Source organism: Ahaetulla prasina, chromosome 1 (genome assembly GCF_028640845.1).
Source record: "Ahaetulla prasina isolate Xishuangbanna chromosome 1, ASM2864084v1, whole genome shotgun sequence".
NCBI classification, from domain to species: Eukaryota; Metazoa; Chordata; class Lepidosauria; order Squamata; family Colubridae; genus Ahaetulla; species Ahaetulla prasina.
Genome location: NC_080539.1, coordinates 33,700,391 through 33,716,539, shown reverse-complemented (window position 1 = coordinate 33,716,539; position 16,149 = coordinate 33,700,391). Strand labels below are relative to the sequence as shown.

Below are 16,149 nucleotides of genomic sequence, written 5' to 3'. Positions count from 1 at the left end.
CAAGGTCTCACTAATCTCTATCACACATCTATGTGTTTCCAGGATAAACACTAGAAAAGGCTCTGTAAAAAGCAGAATATCTAATATCTTCTGAAAGCTAAAGTCTATAGCAGTGATAGTCAACCTGGTCCCTACCGCCCACTAGTGGGTGTTCTGGCTTTCATGGTGGGCAGCAGGGGTTTTGTCCAATACTGAAGCACTTTCCTTTTTTTTAATTTAATTGACTTTAAAAAAAAAATTCATAGCATTAGTTAAAAAAATTTTCATTAGGTTTTCATAAAATTCCCCATAACAATTTAAATTTCTGAAATTATACTATTTGTATCGCCCGCGCATAAGTTTAGTTCACGTTATGTAAGTGAAACTAAATGGCGCTATAGTGCGACCGCAAACAAAAGAGTCTCATCCCAGAATAGCTTGCGCATCTCCCCCACACACCATCCAGTTGTAACAGACAAGTAGAGCTGGTAGCCGGTGCCCCCCCCAAACCCAATCCACAATGCACGAGAGGCATGCACAGACGACGATAAAGGGCGCATTACTGTGGAACCGGTGGGCGGTTAGAAAATTTTACTACTAACAGAGATACAAAAGTGGGTGGTAGGTATAAAAAGGTTGACTACCCCTGGTCTATAGCCAGTACTATATTCTAAACAGCAGTATGCTGCAATGTACACACAGCCCTAAATACTAAGTATATGATTCCAGGTCAACAAACAGAAGACTTTAAAAGTTTCTTTTAATCTAAAGGTGCAATGGTGAATTCATCCATAGACTGAGCAAGGAAAAGGCTTTATATAGTCTGTAAATGTCCAAGAAATAAATAATTTTTGCATCTGCCTCCCCTCCCTTATTAGATTAACCAGTGAAGAGAATAGATCTTCAGACAACTTTTTCTTTTTTTAGCCTGGGGTTACAATTCCTTTTGTACCCACAATCCACTAGGAAGCTGTTCTGATGATGTGTTGATTTCACTGAAAAGCCTTTCAGCCCTTTTCTAAAACCTTTTTGGTTTTATTGGGGTTAATTGCAAAATCGGTCTGTTAACACATTAAGACAATGCCATTTGCAGCACATAAAAAGCAAGACATTCTTTTGAGTTTGTCATCAAATGCTGGAGGCTTGGTCTGGGGGAGGGGAATGGCAATGCCTGAGGCCAACAGATTGTCCATTTCTGACTAAGTAGCCAATTAATGGTCGCCATTTACTGTATATTAGTGTTGCTGAAAATATTCGGCAACCCTACTATAAATGCCCATTTGCAGTGAGATAGGTGTTTTATATTATTGCTCTCAGAAAAAAAAGTGTTCCATTCATTCACTGCCGTCGGAATTGAACAGTGTGATTCATTAGCTAGGAACTGGAAGATGAAATATTAATTTCATTTAACCCAATGCCAAGGTCCTAGATGACAACATAATAAATTATTGTTCTATCATTGGGTTTTTACACACACTCTCTTTCATGCGCACACACACTGTGCGTGTGTTTGAATTGAAAGCAACAAACACACCATCATCCCAGAAAGACAGAATATTATTAACTTTCTTCTATTGAGTTTCTTCCACAAAGTCTATTCATTCCTCCGCCCCCCACCCAAAATTGATGGTTTTATCTATCACAATTCAAGTAGATGCAATGCTACAAAGATGCTAGTTAGGAAATAGCAAACATAATACAAGACCCCATCATCTACAGGGAAGCTGAGATTTTGAAGCAAAGTACATTTGCAGCCCTCAGCACAATATCAGAGAAGTTTAAAGGGGCCATCCTGCTTCAATGGATGTAAAAATAATCAAAATATCTTATTTTTGCAACACCTAATAGTATTCTCCATTAGCACTCGTGAAATTGTATTTTAAAATAATATTCTAGGCCTTTAAAAGCACATTGCTTTAATGGAAACTCTAAAATTCAAATTGGCCATCTTCCATTACGTTTGCAACTTTTACTTTACTCATCTTTTCCGCTATTTGTTTAGATTCTACAAGTTTTGCATCTTTGGAAATGTTAAATATACCCATATAAGAGGGGTTCCTGGTGGTCTCTGAGCTTGGGGAACTCAGAGAGCACCAAGGACCCTTCCTTTCAACCCTGAGCTACATATATTCCCTTTTATTGGCATTCCCATATAATAACATATATTTCTGTTTGGTAATTAAAAAAGCAAAACCATTTGTCTTTGCACTGCCTTACTGCAAGCAACATACTGGGGAAAATTGCTTCTAATATTATTGCTATCTTAAATTTTTATAGTGGATAAGAGGAACAGAATTGCTGTACATTGTTGACAACTTTGCTCCTTGATTGTGGTATTCCAAGAGAAACAATCTCGAACTTGGGGAAGGTAAAATGTTAACCAATGAATGAATTTATGTTAAAAGGAACAAAGCAAGTAATCTCTGCTCAGGACCAATCAAAGCCCTGAGAGAAACCAGTGGACATATAGTCATGACTTCATTTTTTCCCTGCAAACCAGCTATGGCTCTTTCCCATTCCTTGTACTTTGGATTCATCTACAGTCTCGATTTCTTGAGTCCATAAAACGTACCTACATCATGTATACCTCAGTGATACTGCACAAGGAATTAGAGTCTAGTCCTGAAATATTTTACCAAACTTTAAATACATTATTCTTAAAAATGTCAGCTGTATTATAATTTTAATCATAAGGCCGGATAAAGATGTAATGGGAAACACAAAGATCTATATGACCTTTTGGTTATTCAAAAGGTGTTTCGCTTCATAATGTAATGTGTTTTATGCAAACATTAGGATGTTTTTATTTTGGGTTGTTTTAGTTTTCCTTTCTTTTTTCCCCCTTTTTTGTACTTTAGCATATAAAATAATAACGGACCACATTATATATAGCCAGCTTTAACTGTAACCCAAAACTCATATTTTTTATTGAATGTCCTTGATAATTTCTGGATCTCATGCTTTGCTTTGCTCTAAAATCTGTAAAAATACATGCAAACTGAGAACATCTTATGGCACAACTGAAGGCCAACATTTTATATAAATAGTAACTTGAGTTTTCTCATAGGAATAAAAAAGGAAATATCTGAATTTGACTTACCACAATTGGAACACCAATGTCTGGCCAAAGGAGATCTTCTGATGGAAGTTTGGGGGAATTCCAGACTACTACAACTTTATTTAAGTAAGGGAGACCATTGAGTCTCTCTAAGGAGTTCATTAAGACTTCCTCTCGCTCATAGGTTAACATGACTACTGTAAACTGCTCCCTGGGAACATTGCCACCCAATGAAGCTTGGAATTCCTTCCCAGAGCCACCAGCTCCACCACCAATAGGTCGAAATCCAGTGCCTGATCCTAAAAACTTGGCTTCTGAGGGTAATACAGGATCAAAGGGTGTGTGAGGAAAAAGGTGGAAGGGACCAGGAGCTGAGTTCCAATTTCTGTAAATATCCATTGCTGTAAGAGTAAAATTGCGTAAATATTTAGGAGATGAGTAAGGTGGTTCAGTTTCTACTGGCCCCAAATCTAAATCTCCATTGTCCGCCATATTGGGATCTGTGCCAGCAGCTTTGCCAGAACGATGAGGGATCTCCACCGCCATTTCCTCTCGAATGGGAACAGCTGGAATTTGGATTCGAGTCCTTATGACAGCCAAGACCGTGCTAAAAACACTGTCTGAAGTGGAAAAGTAGGTTTCCCATAAGAAGCGGCCCTGCCTCCTCATGGCCAAGAGGTCATTGTCAGAAATGCTCCTCAGAAGGAAGTGCACTTCTGTAATACGTGGCTTTGGTATAATTAAGGCCGCCTCATTCCACCGAATTACATCATGATAAGGCAGTTGGACTTGCTCTCCAAGGATGACTGGAATAGCCCCAACTTCTAGAGCCTCAAACAGTCTCATTGCACAGCCAGCAGAGATCATAAGATGGGTATCACCCGGGGTGATTATCAGTGCAAAAGTAGATAATTTCAGTAGCTGTAGTCTGTCTTCCCTTTCTCCACAAAGAGCCCACTCAGTGGGCAAACTTGCCTTTGGCTGATTCTTACATGTAAATTCCACCAAGACAAAGTCCAATTTGCTGTCTTGAACAGCCTTTAATGTGGTAATGATCCTATCATCATAATCTGCTGGCGCATTGCCTTCGATTTCTTCCTCAAATGATCGTACTTCTTGTAAGCTGGATCGGAGAGATTCAACCTTCTCCCCTTGGAAACTGAATAAGTATTTTCTCTTTACTGGCACCTGGGGTGGGATCTCTAGGAAGTTGGGTTCAGACATGGCATGGACAAGAGGAGATACTACAATGTCAAAACCTGGACGATACTGTACATCATAAAAGGTGGACTGGGCAATCATGGCCCTCCCAGTACTGACATTATAAAGGAAGTTTTGAGTTTCTGACTTCCTGGATAAATTAATAATGAGATGGTTATGTCCATCTGTCCTCCAATATGGCAGAGCGTGCAATTGTTGTTCTAATTCAGTAGGTTTAGACATTACAGGTTCCTGCATTTCCCCTACTAGGACAATGTAGAGACAGGCAATGTTTGCATTTTCAGTAACATATATGTTAGTTCTGACAGTGGATTCAAAAGCTTGCTTAATTAAAGGATCCAATGAGCTCCCAAAGTTAAATTGGTCACTGTTGTAGACATATACGGGAAAACCAGAGGTTAGTGGACAACGTGAATAGTCAAAGCAATTATGCAGCCGGCAGTTTCTATTGGATTTTGGCATGGGAAAACTAGAGTCATCTTTGTCTGGTAGCAGCCGAATCGGCAGTGAAAGCTTGGGCTGGTTCTGAGCCATCAACTCTTTATATGAATGCTCTGTTTGACTGATAACATTCTTTAGTTGCAGAAGATCCTGCTTCGCATTCTCAATGCTTTTCTTGCAGGCTTCAATTTTGAGATTCAGTTTGGCAATCTCACTGTTTAACTCCTGCCGCTTAGCTTCCAACTGGAGCAGCTCTTCACTCACTGACTCTCGAATTCGGCATAAATCCTCAACATGCTTCACCTCACAAAGTTCGTTACCTATGCGGGGACCAAAGATACGCTTGCCAGCATCATCTACATCATCTATGGTGGTTAAGTAGTAATGGGCAATCAGCGGAAAGAAGACCAGGATAATGAATAATGTGAAGCTAAGCCAAGTGAGTCGAATCCGACTAGACCATCGAAGCATCCAAGGTTGGCCTCCATTCCCTACTCCCCCATTCCGCAACATTGTATACCCAGTCATGAGTCCCAAGGTTGGTGCCACACACCTCTATCACGTGGGATCAGTAGCCATACCCAAAACAGTTTGTATCCCAGGATTTCCAGAAGGAAATATTATTGTGTCTGTTTGACAAAAAGCCAATAGAATGGAAATTTCATCTTCTTGCGATGAAGGATACAACTTTTGATTTGACGGGAACCAACGATCAGTAACACTTCTCTCAAGCTTCAGTTAACTGGGAGTCGCAAGACAAGAGAGAAGGGGATTGACATGGCAATCAGAAGTCTTCTCTGGGCCAGATACACACAAAAGGAGCACTTCAAATGTACTGTTGTAGTCCGCATTCTGAATTAGCATCCAGTAAGCAAGGCAACCATGTAGAATCCCATGCTATCAGTATCCCTCGCCGTCATCATGCTGCCAGTAGTCCACTAGCCTAAAAAACAACAATGATATATCAGATCATATAAACAGTGACGTTTTCATTAGCCTAATTGTTTAAAATACAGTTGATACAATACAGAGCTTCCTGCCAAAACCTCTTACACATACATATATTGTCTAGAATTTCTGATTGGTTAAGTATAGCAAATATATTGCCTGCTTATCAAAATGAGATAAAAAACATAATTTACTTAATAGCAACTTAAAAGAAGGCATAACCTTTTTATGGGAACATGTATCTGAACAATAAAGGAGAAATAATTACTGCTTTACCTACTATCTTTACAAAAATTATGTTGATCAGACATTATTTGAAAAGTATATCGAATGTTAGTGTCTTTGATGCAAAACAGAGATTGTCATTCTAATATAAAACTTACAAATGTATAAATACTGTATCTGTCCATTCTTAGATCTATCTAGAATAAGGGTGTCAAACTCGATTTCATTGAGGGCTGCATCAGGGTTGTGTTTGACCTCGAGGGGTGGGGGGGTGGCCAAGGTGGGCATAGCCAGTTTGACGTCACTCTTGTTGGGGGCAGCTGTGCTGGCCCAAGCACTCTGCCAGCAAAAATGGACTCCCAATCTCAGTTTTCGGCTCGGACAGCGTCCTGCAATACTCTGCCAGCAAAAATTGATCTCGGGAGGGCTGCATGCAGCCCTTGCAAGCTCCGATTTTGGCTAGGACGGCCTCCTACAACCCACTGCCAGAGAAAACGGAGCTTGGGAGGGCAGCGCACAGCCCTCACGAGCTCCGTTTTTGCTGGTAGAGGCATCATGGGCCAATCCTTCACTGTTTCCAGGGCGGCCCTACAGGCCAGATCTAAGCACTCCACAGGCCAAATCCAGCCTGCGGGTCTTGAGTTTGACACCCCTGATCTAGAAAGATGTGCTTTTTATGCTGAAATATAAAGCCAAGGTTGCTAACTACTCAACTTTAGTTATCATCAGCAAAATATTACAAACTTTATGACAATGATTGAGCAAGAACAAGTTTCTGAGTTTCTGAAGTAGAATTTAAGAACCAAATTAATAAAGAGCTTTTTTCCAAGTATCTCTGTTCTTATACCTTTCTAGGCAAAAGTTTTCTGATGCAGGTTTCCATCACTGACATAAAGGGAACTAGATGAGGATAGGAATTAATCATACTTGAGCAAAAAATTCAACTGAGCTATTGAAAGGAGCAGATTTAAGAGGATTTTCCTCACAAATCATAATTGGCTTACAGAATTTATTGCAAGACACAATGAAATAAAATAGTTTTTTTTAAAGAAAGGAATAGACTAGTCACTAAAAGATGATGAAATGTCTGTTTGATGAAATAGTCTCACATTTAAACAGAAAGAAAATCTAAGTGATCTATTCTTGATGGTCCCCTTTCAGTGCTAGAAATCTCCCACCTTAGAGACCTCCAAATATATATCAGGCTACAATTTCTAGGCTTCCCAGCCAGTATTGCCAATTATAAAATGTACAGGTAGTCCTCGACTAAAAATAGTTCATTTAGTGTCCGTTCAAAGTTACAATGGCACTGAAAAAAATGTGATTTATGACCGTTTTCACAGTTATAACCTTTCTGGCATCCCACAAAGGTCATTTATGACCGTTGCTGTGTCCCAAGGTCATGTGATCCCTTTTGTGACCTTCTGACAAGCCAAGTCAATGGGGAAAACAGATTAATTTAACAATCGAGTTAATAACTTATCAACTACAGTGATTAACTTAACAACTGTGGCAAGAAAAGTCGAAAAGTGGGGCAAAACTCACTTAATAAATGTCTCACTTCACAACAGTAATGTTGGGTTCAATTGTGGTTGTAAGTCAAGGACTACCTGTAGTTAAATAATTACAGAGAGATGCAAGCAAGGTCGCTGTAGTAGCTCACTAAAATTCAGGCCTGAACACCCACCAGAAGTATTATAATAGCATCTTTATTTGGGATTGGCTTTTAAATCACAAAAATTATCATATGCTAAAGTTACAATTCTTCTTATTAAAAAAAATGTCTTGTTGCTTTGGATAATACAAGAATGTGAAAATAAGATAAAAATACACTCAGCTGAATTGGATTAAATACCAGTGAAGTCATTTGCAAACACACTGCCCCCATTCATTCACAATGTCGCCAGTAAAGGGTATCCACACACATTTCACAAGGAAAAAGTAAGATACAGTCCTGCAAAAACAAGAAATAACTCTGGATTTTTAACTTTGTAGGTTATAGGAATGGAGCAGGGGTGAAATCCTCTGAATTCTGCTACCGGTTCTGTGAGTCTGCTACCAAGCCCACACTTCATACGCGCATACACACCTGAGGTGCGCCCATGCAGTGCTAAAAAAGGAACATTTTGAAGCCTTCTGAGTCTGCAAAGGTAAATAGAACAGCGAGGGGGGGGGGAAATTGCTATGCCACGCAATTTAATTAGCTAGAAAGCAGGAAATCCAACGATTCTAGCTAATCTAAATCACCCATCACAGCTGATCGTCGCCCAGTTGATCGTCAGAAATACCAGTTCACCCGAACTGGTAGCATTTTTTACTACCGGTTTGCCCGAACCCGTAGCATTTCACTCCTGAAATGGAGGCATGCAGGTATTGGGGGAGATTATTAAATTATTAAACTCCTAGCTACTACCTGGACAAATCCATGCAGTTTTCTTGGTACGATTTTTTAGAAGTGGATTGTTTATTTTATTGTTCTATTATTTTACTACTGTTCTGTTTACTCTCTTCTCATTTCTCCCTTTTCATTGTTATAAGCCGCCTAGTATAGTCCCACAGTGAGATAGGTGGCAAATAAATATATCAAATAAATAAAATAAAATAAACTGGCTTTGGGCCTAAGATAGCATTAGAACTCACACTGTCTCTTTGGTTTCAAACCTGGTGCCTCAAACTGACTCTCAAGAAAATAAAGACCTCTGTTGAAAAGCTACATTGTTTATGGATCTGTGTTATTGTTTTGATATAAACATTAGTAGGTACTACCATGGTGGTATTATGCTGTCCAACTGTTAAATCTTCAAAGTAACATGTTATTGTTGTGCCCCTGGGTCCTACTGCCACTCCTAGGTGGTATGAAACAGATGGCATATATTGGATGCAGAATGTATGCCGTTTAAGCTAAGACAAAATATGCTTTGTTAAAAATGTATACAATTTATACCAGCGGTTCTCAACCTGTGGGTCGCGACCCCGTTGGGGGTCGAATGATGATTTGCCAGGGGTCGCCTAAAACCATCAGAAATATGGGAAGTATACTTGCGAGTCAAAGAATCGCACTCCAATGGTTGACTCCACAAGCCAGCTGCAGGCTCTTCAAATCGCTAGCCGAATTCGGCTTCAGGAGCGATCAATTAAAAAAGAGAGAAATCTTTGCTCTGATGTCTCCCTCTCAAGCCAGCTGCAATCACTTCCAACCGCTAGCCTACTCTGGCTTCAGGCACGATAAACTTAATAGGGGAGGAGTCTCCACTTTAATGCCTCCGTCCTCAAGGCAATCGCAAGCAGTTCAGATCGCTAGCCAATACGGCTTCAGACGTGATAAATTCAAAACGAAAACAATTTTATAGTTGGGGTTGCCACATCGTGGGGAATTGTATTAAAGGGGTCACAGCACTATAAAAGTTGAGAACCACTGATTTATACCATCTGAGCTCCTGCCTGGAAAGCAGGAGATTCCAAGAGAAAAAGTTATGTCCAAATCTTACTTCTGTGTCCTTTTTTACTGATAGCCTTCAATCTCTTACAACCCTTTCCCTGTTCTCTACTATTTCTGCCTCTGGAACAAATGCTGCTAAGCTTTATCTCCTACTGACCATCCTTGTTGAACTGCTCTTTTTTCTCTTTTCTTCTAATACTGTACTGTTTTTCAATCCCAGCTGGCTGGAAATTCTGGGAGTTGAAGTCAACATGTCTGAAGAAGATATCTAATGTATTTTCTCTATTGTATCATAATCTTGTTTTTATTTATTTGTGTACTTTTATGCAGCATACCTGGCAGTTTTAAATTATTTACACGATCAGAAAGTGAGGTAATGTGATTGAAATAAAATTCATGTGTTTTGTGGTAGGCATAAGAATAATACTACAATATGGATCATCCAGTTATATTAAACATGGGTGATTCAGGCCAGACTAGAAAAAGAGAGTGTTATCTGAGAGCAAATTCTATCATCTTAATTATCATAAGATTTAGTGACAGCTATCAATGTGAACGGTCAAGAACTTATTATATAAAATCACAGAGGACAAGACGATATATTATTTTCAATATGAGGGATGTTATAATATCAATTTATTGATGACAACAATTGGAGAAAACCATTAGTTTCATTCTTGATGGTAGCTTTCCATGGTCCTCAAGTTAGTTACTACTTGAATGACAAAATAGTGGAGTACAGAAATTTTATGTTTTTATCTGAGAATAGACACTCCCCTTATTATAAGGAAGAAGGGAAGGAGGGAATTATGTCATCCAAAGTGGTACTTCCACCTGCAACTTTTAACAGCTGTAAAAGCTGGGCAGTAAGACAATACAAAGTGAGGCACAAATCTAGGAAGTCTTGTAAAAGGCTTGTTACTGACAACATCTCAGTGGTTATGTCTCAATGCTGATATTCAGATATAAAAGCGCCTGCCTCCAAAGATTTGGCCTTCAAAGATTCCAAAATCAAGTTTAAAACTATAATACAGTGGTACCCCAGTACTCATCATTAATTGGTTCTGGGAGGTACAATGAGTACCAAAAACGATGAGTACCAAACTATTTTTTTCCACATGAAATAATATAGTGAGTCATAAGGTAGCTGTCGTGTCCCACTCCTCCGCTGACGGCCAGGTCGGGGAAGTCCGTATCAGGCGTGCCTCTGCAGCTCTGCCAAAGTCCTAGCAAAGTTCTCAAGGCAGGCAGGAGACCAGGAAGTGACTTCAGCAATCCAAGGTAGACTTTGCCTGACTCAGAGAATGCCAGAAAGCAGATCCTTTATATAGGCCATGGGGTGTGGCTCCATGACTCAGCACTTATCCAGGCCTGCCCCTCCCTTCCTTCTGCTGACGCCGCCTATCAATTCTCCTGAAGCGAGGATCTCTCCAGGCTCCAGCTGTTGGCAATTCACATTCCTCAGGCTCACATGCTGTGGGGGAGGGGGAGGGGTCTAGTTGCTCCGTTTGCCTGGGCATGGAGCCAGGGCTGGGGGCTGGAGGCACGTCAGGCCCTTCGTCTTGCTCGGCCTGTCTGGGCATGGTGCCAGGGCTGGGGCCTGGAGGCATGCCAGGACATTCCTCAGCGTTCGGCAGGAGATAAGAGGGACCCGGCTGCGGGGAAAGCGAGCGAGACACAACAGTAGCCGACACTGATTAAACAAGCCAAACAAACAATGAGTACAGGGACAAAATGCTTTCAGTACCAAATTCAATGAGTTTCAAACCAGTTGAGTACCAAGGAATTACTGTAATTTAAAACAATTAATCAACCTGGATATCCTATATTTGAATGGTGGACAAAATATTTGAAATAAAGGCTCCAATAGTTCCCTACTCCTGCTAGAATATTTTGCTCAAATCTCTATTTTTGTGCTTTTTCCGCATCTCAGACTGAGATAAAAGAAGATCTCTTTTTTTGCTTGCATTACTGTGGGCAAAAACAGCTTTTGGATTTTAAATCTTGAGCAGAAAATCACAAAGCAAAAATTTAAAAGGAACCCTTGGAGAATTTTTCCAATTGTGAGATGCCAGATTTCATAATGCTGACACATGTTTTGGGTTACAAAGATGAGCCAAGATACTGTATGCAGCCTGCCTTGGAAGCAACAGTCCAAGTTGCTTTTCAAAAGGTTAATTCTTAGCTAGTAAAAACTTTCTTGAAGCCACAAAAGGATAATAATGATCAAGAAACAACAATGGCTTAGATTTCTGCTTCTAATATCATCGTAAATGAACAACATATACACATATTTTTCAGACTATAAGACGCACCGAAGTATAATATGCACCAAGATTTCTAAGACGTAAATAAGAAAAAATGTTTTTGCCCTTCCCGGCCCACAGGAACACTCTGCAGGCCACCCAAACCCTCTGTGTGTCCCATTTTTGAAAAAAATGGGCGTTTTTCGTAAAAACAGGATGGGTTTGGGAGGCCTGCAGAGTGCTCCTGGGGGCTGTGGAGGTCAAAACCGCAATGTGCGTGAGGTATGTTAAGTCAAAAATGGACCCATTTTTCGCATTTTTGGCCTTCTGAAACCCCGCCCTGCACATCTCATTTTCACGAAAAACAGGCCCATTTTTCACAAAAACGGGATGTGCAGAGGGTTTGGGAGGCCTGCAGAGTGCTCCTGCGGGCTGGGGAGGGCAAAATGTGACATTTGGGCGGTTTGGGAGGCCAAAAACAGGCCCCTCTTTGGCCTCCCAAACCCCCCACACATCACGTTTTTGCCCTCCCCAGCCCCCAGGAACACTCTGCAGGCCTCCCAAACCCTCTGCGCATCCCGTTTTTGTGAAAAATAGGCCTGTTTTTTGCAAAAATGGAATGTGCAGGGTAAGGTTTTAGGAGGCCAAAAATGGCTGTATTCAGTGTATAAGACGCACCAACATTTCCACCCTTTTTTTGGGGGGGGGAGTGTGTCTTATACTCCAAAAAGTATGGTAAATGCTGAGCTTCAGCAAAAATACATTTTATTTATTACACGGATTTATCTAGCATGTGTCTGTTAATACACTACAGATTCTAAAGTAATAGGCATCATTATGGCTGAAAATGCTTAGCTGTCATCTCTATGGGGACTTTGCACCCTGCTATCTTGTCTCAGCATTCAAATAATAATAAATTGAACTAAGTTCATCCAAAAATAGAGTTCACACTATTATCTTTCTGTCTAAAATATATAATGGTATGAAATTCTGAGGATCCGATACGTAACACAAAACTGTCATATATTTGCTCACAATCAATTCATCATCCGAAGGTTTTGTGAACAATTCCATCTTGATATCTATTTATCACAAATAAATATTTGTGTATTTATTTAAAAGATGGTATACCCAAAACTATGTGTGCCACTGTATTCTGAACTAGTTATAATTTCTATGTGATCTTCAAAGGCAGCTCCATGTAGTGTATGTTGCAGTAATCTAACCAGGAAATGACCAGACCATGAATTTCTCTATTAATTTACTGGATCTAAGACCTTTAAATTCTTCAACTGACCAAATTATGTTCATCTGTCAACATTAGTTTTTACTTTTTAACCCAAGAACTTGGTTTGGAAAACTGATTTACCAAAATAAACAATTTTTTTAAAAAGATGTACTGTAATTGTGAGTAACATGGGAAACTACTACCAGTTACCATAACCAGCAAAGTACTGTTTAATGAAAACCACAATGATTCCCTAAGATTTGAGTCCGAGAAGGAAATATCCAAGCCTACCAAGTTTCTTTTTAACAGGAGATGTCGCAGACTGAGGGATGCTCCTATGGAGAGGAACTAAAACATGAGAATATCCACTACATCTCCAACTCAGGCTAAGTTAACAATAGTGGCATGTTTTGAGATTGTTCTGCCACTCAAACAAATGTGTTACATTTGAAATGGCATAGCCAACTACAGGTATATAAAATTATTATTATACTTTTATTTCACTTTCTGAATATATTATGGTCAACTCAAGGTGAAGAACATAGTATTACTACTTCCTCTTTTCCATACAACAATTAATCTGGAAGATAGGTTAGAATGAGAGAGAGTGACTGGCCCGAAGTCACTCAGCTGGGACCTAGGCCAGACCAGGGGTGGGTTCTACTTACCTTTACTACTGGTTTGCAACGGGAGCATGCATGCATGCTCATTTCGCTGGTGTGCACTTCTGCACATATGTAGAAGCTTCTACGCATTCACAGATCATCCATGGTGACGCCCGGACGGGTGGGTGGAGCCTTCCACCACTTTTACTACCGGTTCGCAAGAACTGAACTGAGAGCAACCCACCATTAGGGCAGATGTATAACTCACTGTTTCCTGCTTTCTAGGTCAGCAGCTTAACCACTACGCCAAACTGAGTCTGTCTGTAAACATCACCCACAATAAACGGAACTGATGGTTAAGTATCTGAAAGGTACAAAAATGGCAATATTTCCTAGATATGAAAATTCTATTTCTGGCTTTTAATATCCTCTCATTTATGACAGCAGCCAGCATCGAGAAAGTACAGATTTTAGCACTGATAATAATGTACCACTATTTTAACTATGGCCTATGGATGGGTTTAATGTACAAAAAATTAACTTTTGACTTCAGCAAAATTAGATGAGGTCATCTGCAGACAGTTGATGATTTTAAAAGGGATTTATTTTATGTTTTTAATGTTGTTTTTCTTTTTCTAAGTTTGCACTTGAGCTTTAATATATATCTATTTCCTATACCTACAGTTACAAAATAAGCATTTAAGAGTAGAGCATACACCCTTCAATATGTAGTGTGGGGAGTTGTTGTACATAACTGCAGTACTATAGAATAAATACCAGACGAGATTTTTAAATTCTCCTTTGAAAGCCAAAAGAGCGCAAAATTTGCTAAAGAGGTGGTGAACTCTGCCATTTCTATCTAGAAGCGATCTTAGCCCTTTACCCTTTCATTTTCTGCCTTGTTCCTCAATTTTTTTTCAATAAGAGCCCATCAGCAAATTATTAAAGAGCTCTACACAAAGCTCTTGTAATAGAACACTAATTCCATACCAGCCCTCTTTGCTGCCCCTAAATAGCAAGCTAATTTTATATAATGGCCTTCAGAAATAGTCACAAAAGACATGGAATAGATGCTAAGAAAGATGTCCTTGCCTTTAAAAATTAGACCAATGTATTTTCCATTTACAGCAACAGTGGGTGGGGGAGAAGATATGTGTCAGATGACTCAAGCACAACCACTAGGTTGTGTTCAAGCTTTAAAACTCCAACTTTGACATTCTAGACCTATCCATGAATCTGAGAGAGAAGAATGGCCATTTTTTATGCATTAACACTATAAATGATATAAAAAGAAATCATGAATCTATAGCTCTTTATTGGGGAACTGCAGGAAGTTCAAACTGAGAAATTTGCAACATTCTAGAAAGAGTCCAGATCTAAATGAATCTCCCAGAGTCCAGTAGAGGAATTCAATTTTTTTTACTACCAGTTCTGTGTGCGTGGCTTGGCGGGTGTGGTGTGGCTTGGTGGGTGTGGCTTGGTGGGCGTGGCAGGGGAAGAATACTGCAGAATCCCCATTCCCACCCCACTCCAGGGGAAGGATACTGCAGAATCCCCATTCCCTCCCCACTCCTGGGGAAAGGATATTGCAAAATCTCCATTCCCATCCTCACTCTGAGGCCAGACAGAGGTGGTATTTGCCGGTTCGCCGAACTACTCAAAATTTCCGCTACTGGTTCTCCAGAACCTGCTGAAAAGCACCCCTGTCCCAGACCATCAAATTTTCATTACTTTAGAAAGCTCACCTTCTTCACCTTTACTCCAATCTGCCACCTTTCTGATTAGACCATGTCTGCCATTTCTGACAAGTAGTTACTTCTTTCAATTTTTTTTGATAGTAGTTCCACACTGTGGAACATGCTGACCCCTCAACTGTTCTGACATTTCAAAAGGCATCTGACATCCCCCCCCCCAAATGGGCATCTGGGCCAGAGTGAAAATTCCAACTTGCTTTTTTTTTTAATGAAATATTAGATTGATTGATTGTTACTTACTTGTAGATCACCCATAATATTTAACTCTAGGAAAATCTATAAATATTTAAAGTAAGAAAGAAATAAAGTTGAACCCTGCTTCTGATCCCACTAGACTGAGAATTACTCTACTTCTATACTCTAGAATCTGGGAATTTGGGAACGAATTTTGGCTGCAGCAACCCAACAGCACAGGAGAACAACTCTGGGGTCTTTGAAGTTATTGAGCAGATTAGAGCCGCCATGGCACAGTGGTTAGAGTGCAGTACTGCAGGCTACTTCTGCTGATTGCCGGCTGCCAGAAATTTGGCAGTTCAATCCTCACTGGCTCAAGGTTGACTCAGCCTTTTATCCTTCCAAGGTTGGTAAAATGAGGACCCAGATTGTTGGGGGCAATAGGCTGACTCTGTAAACCACTTAGAAAAGGCTGTAAAGCCCTCTGAAACAGTATATAAGTCTAAGTGCTATTGCTATTGCCAGAGACCTTAAGAAATGTCTTTCCTTGTTAGAAAATCTGTGCCAATTACAATCTATAATTTGTTTTAGATACACACAATATATCCAAGCTAAAACTGGACAGAATTGGAGATTCTGGCGTTCACCTATAACATTTTAAAAATGTGTAAGATCTATACAAGAACCCATATTAGTAATTTAACTGCTGTGTTAGTAGCTTGGTGGAACTCCTAAAGTAAAAGAGTAAGGAAATTGCTAACCATCTCTGCAAAAGGCCATTTGGTTCTTCATACTATCCCTTAGAGTAAACGTCTTGATAGTTCTCACCAC

At 39.9% G+C, this 16,149-nt stretch overlaps 1 protein-coding gene across 2 annotated transcripts in view; it reads right to left on the bottom strand.

The window, feature by feature from the left end:
• The window catches only part of EXTL3 (exostosin like glycosyltransferase 3), a 146,182-nt gene that overhangs the window by 29,721 nt on the left and 100,312 nt on the right, over positions 1-16,149 (bottom strand). For both annotated transcript variants that reach the window (XM_058164807.1, XM_058164808.1), the window contains exon 3: positions 3,080-5,642. In XM_058164807.1, coding sequence (XP_058020790.1) covers positions 3,080-5,227 — 2,148 coding nt within the window. In that variant the 5' untranslated portion in view covers positions 5,228-5,642. The remainder of the gene's footprint in view (positions 1-3,079; positions 5,643-16,149) is intronic.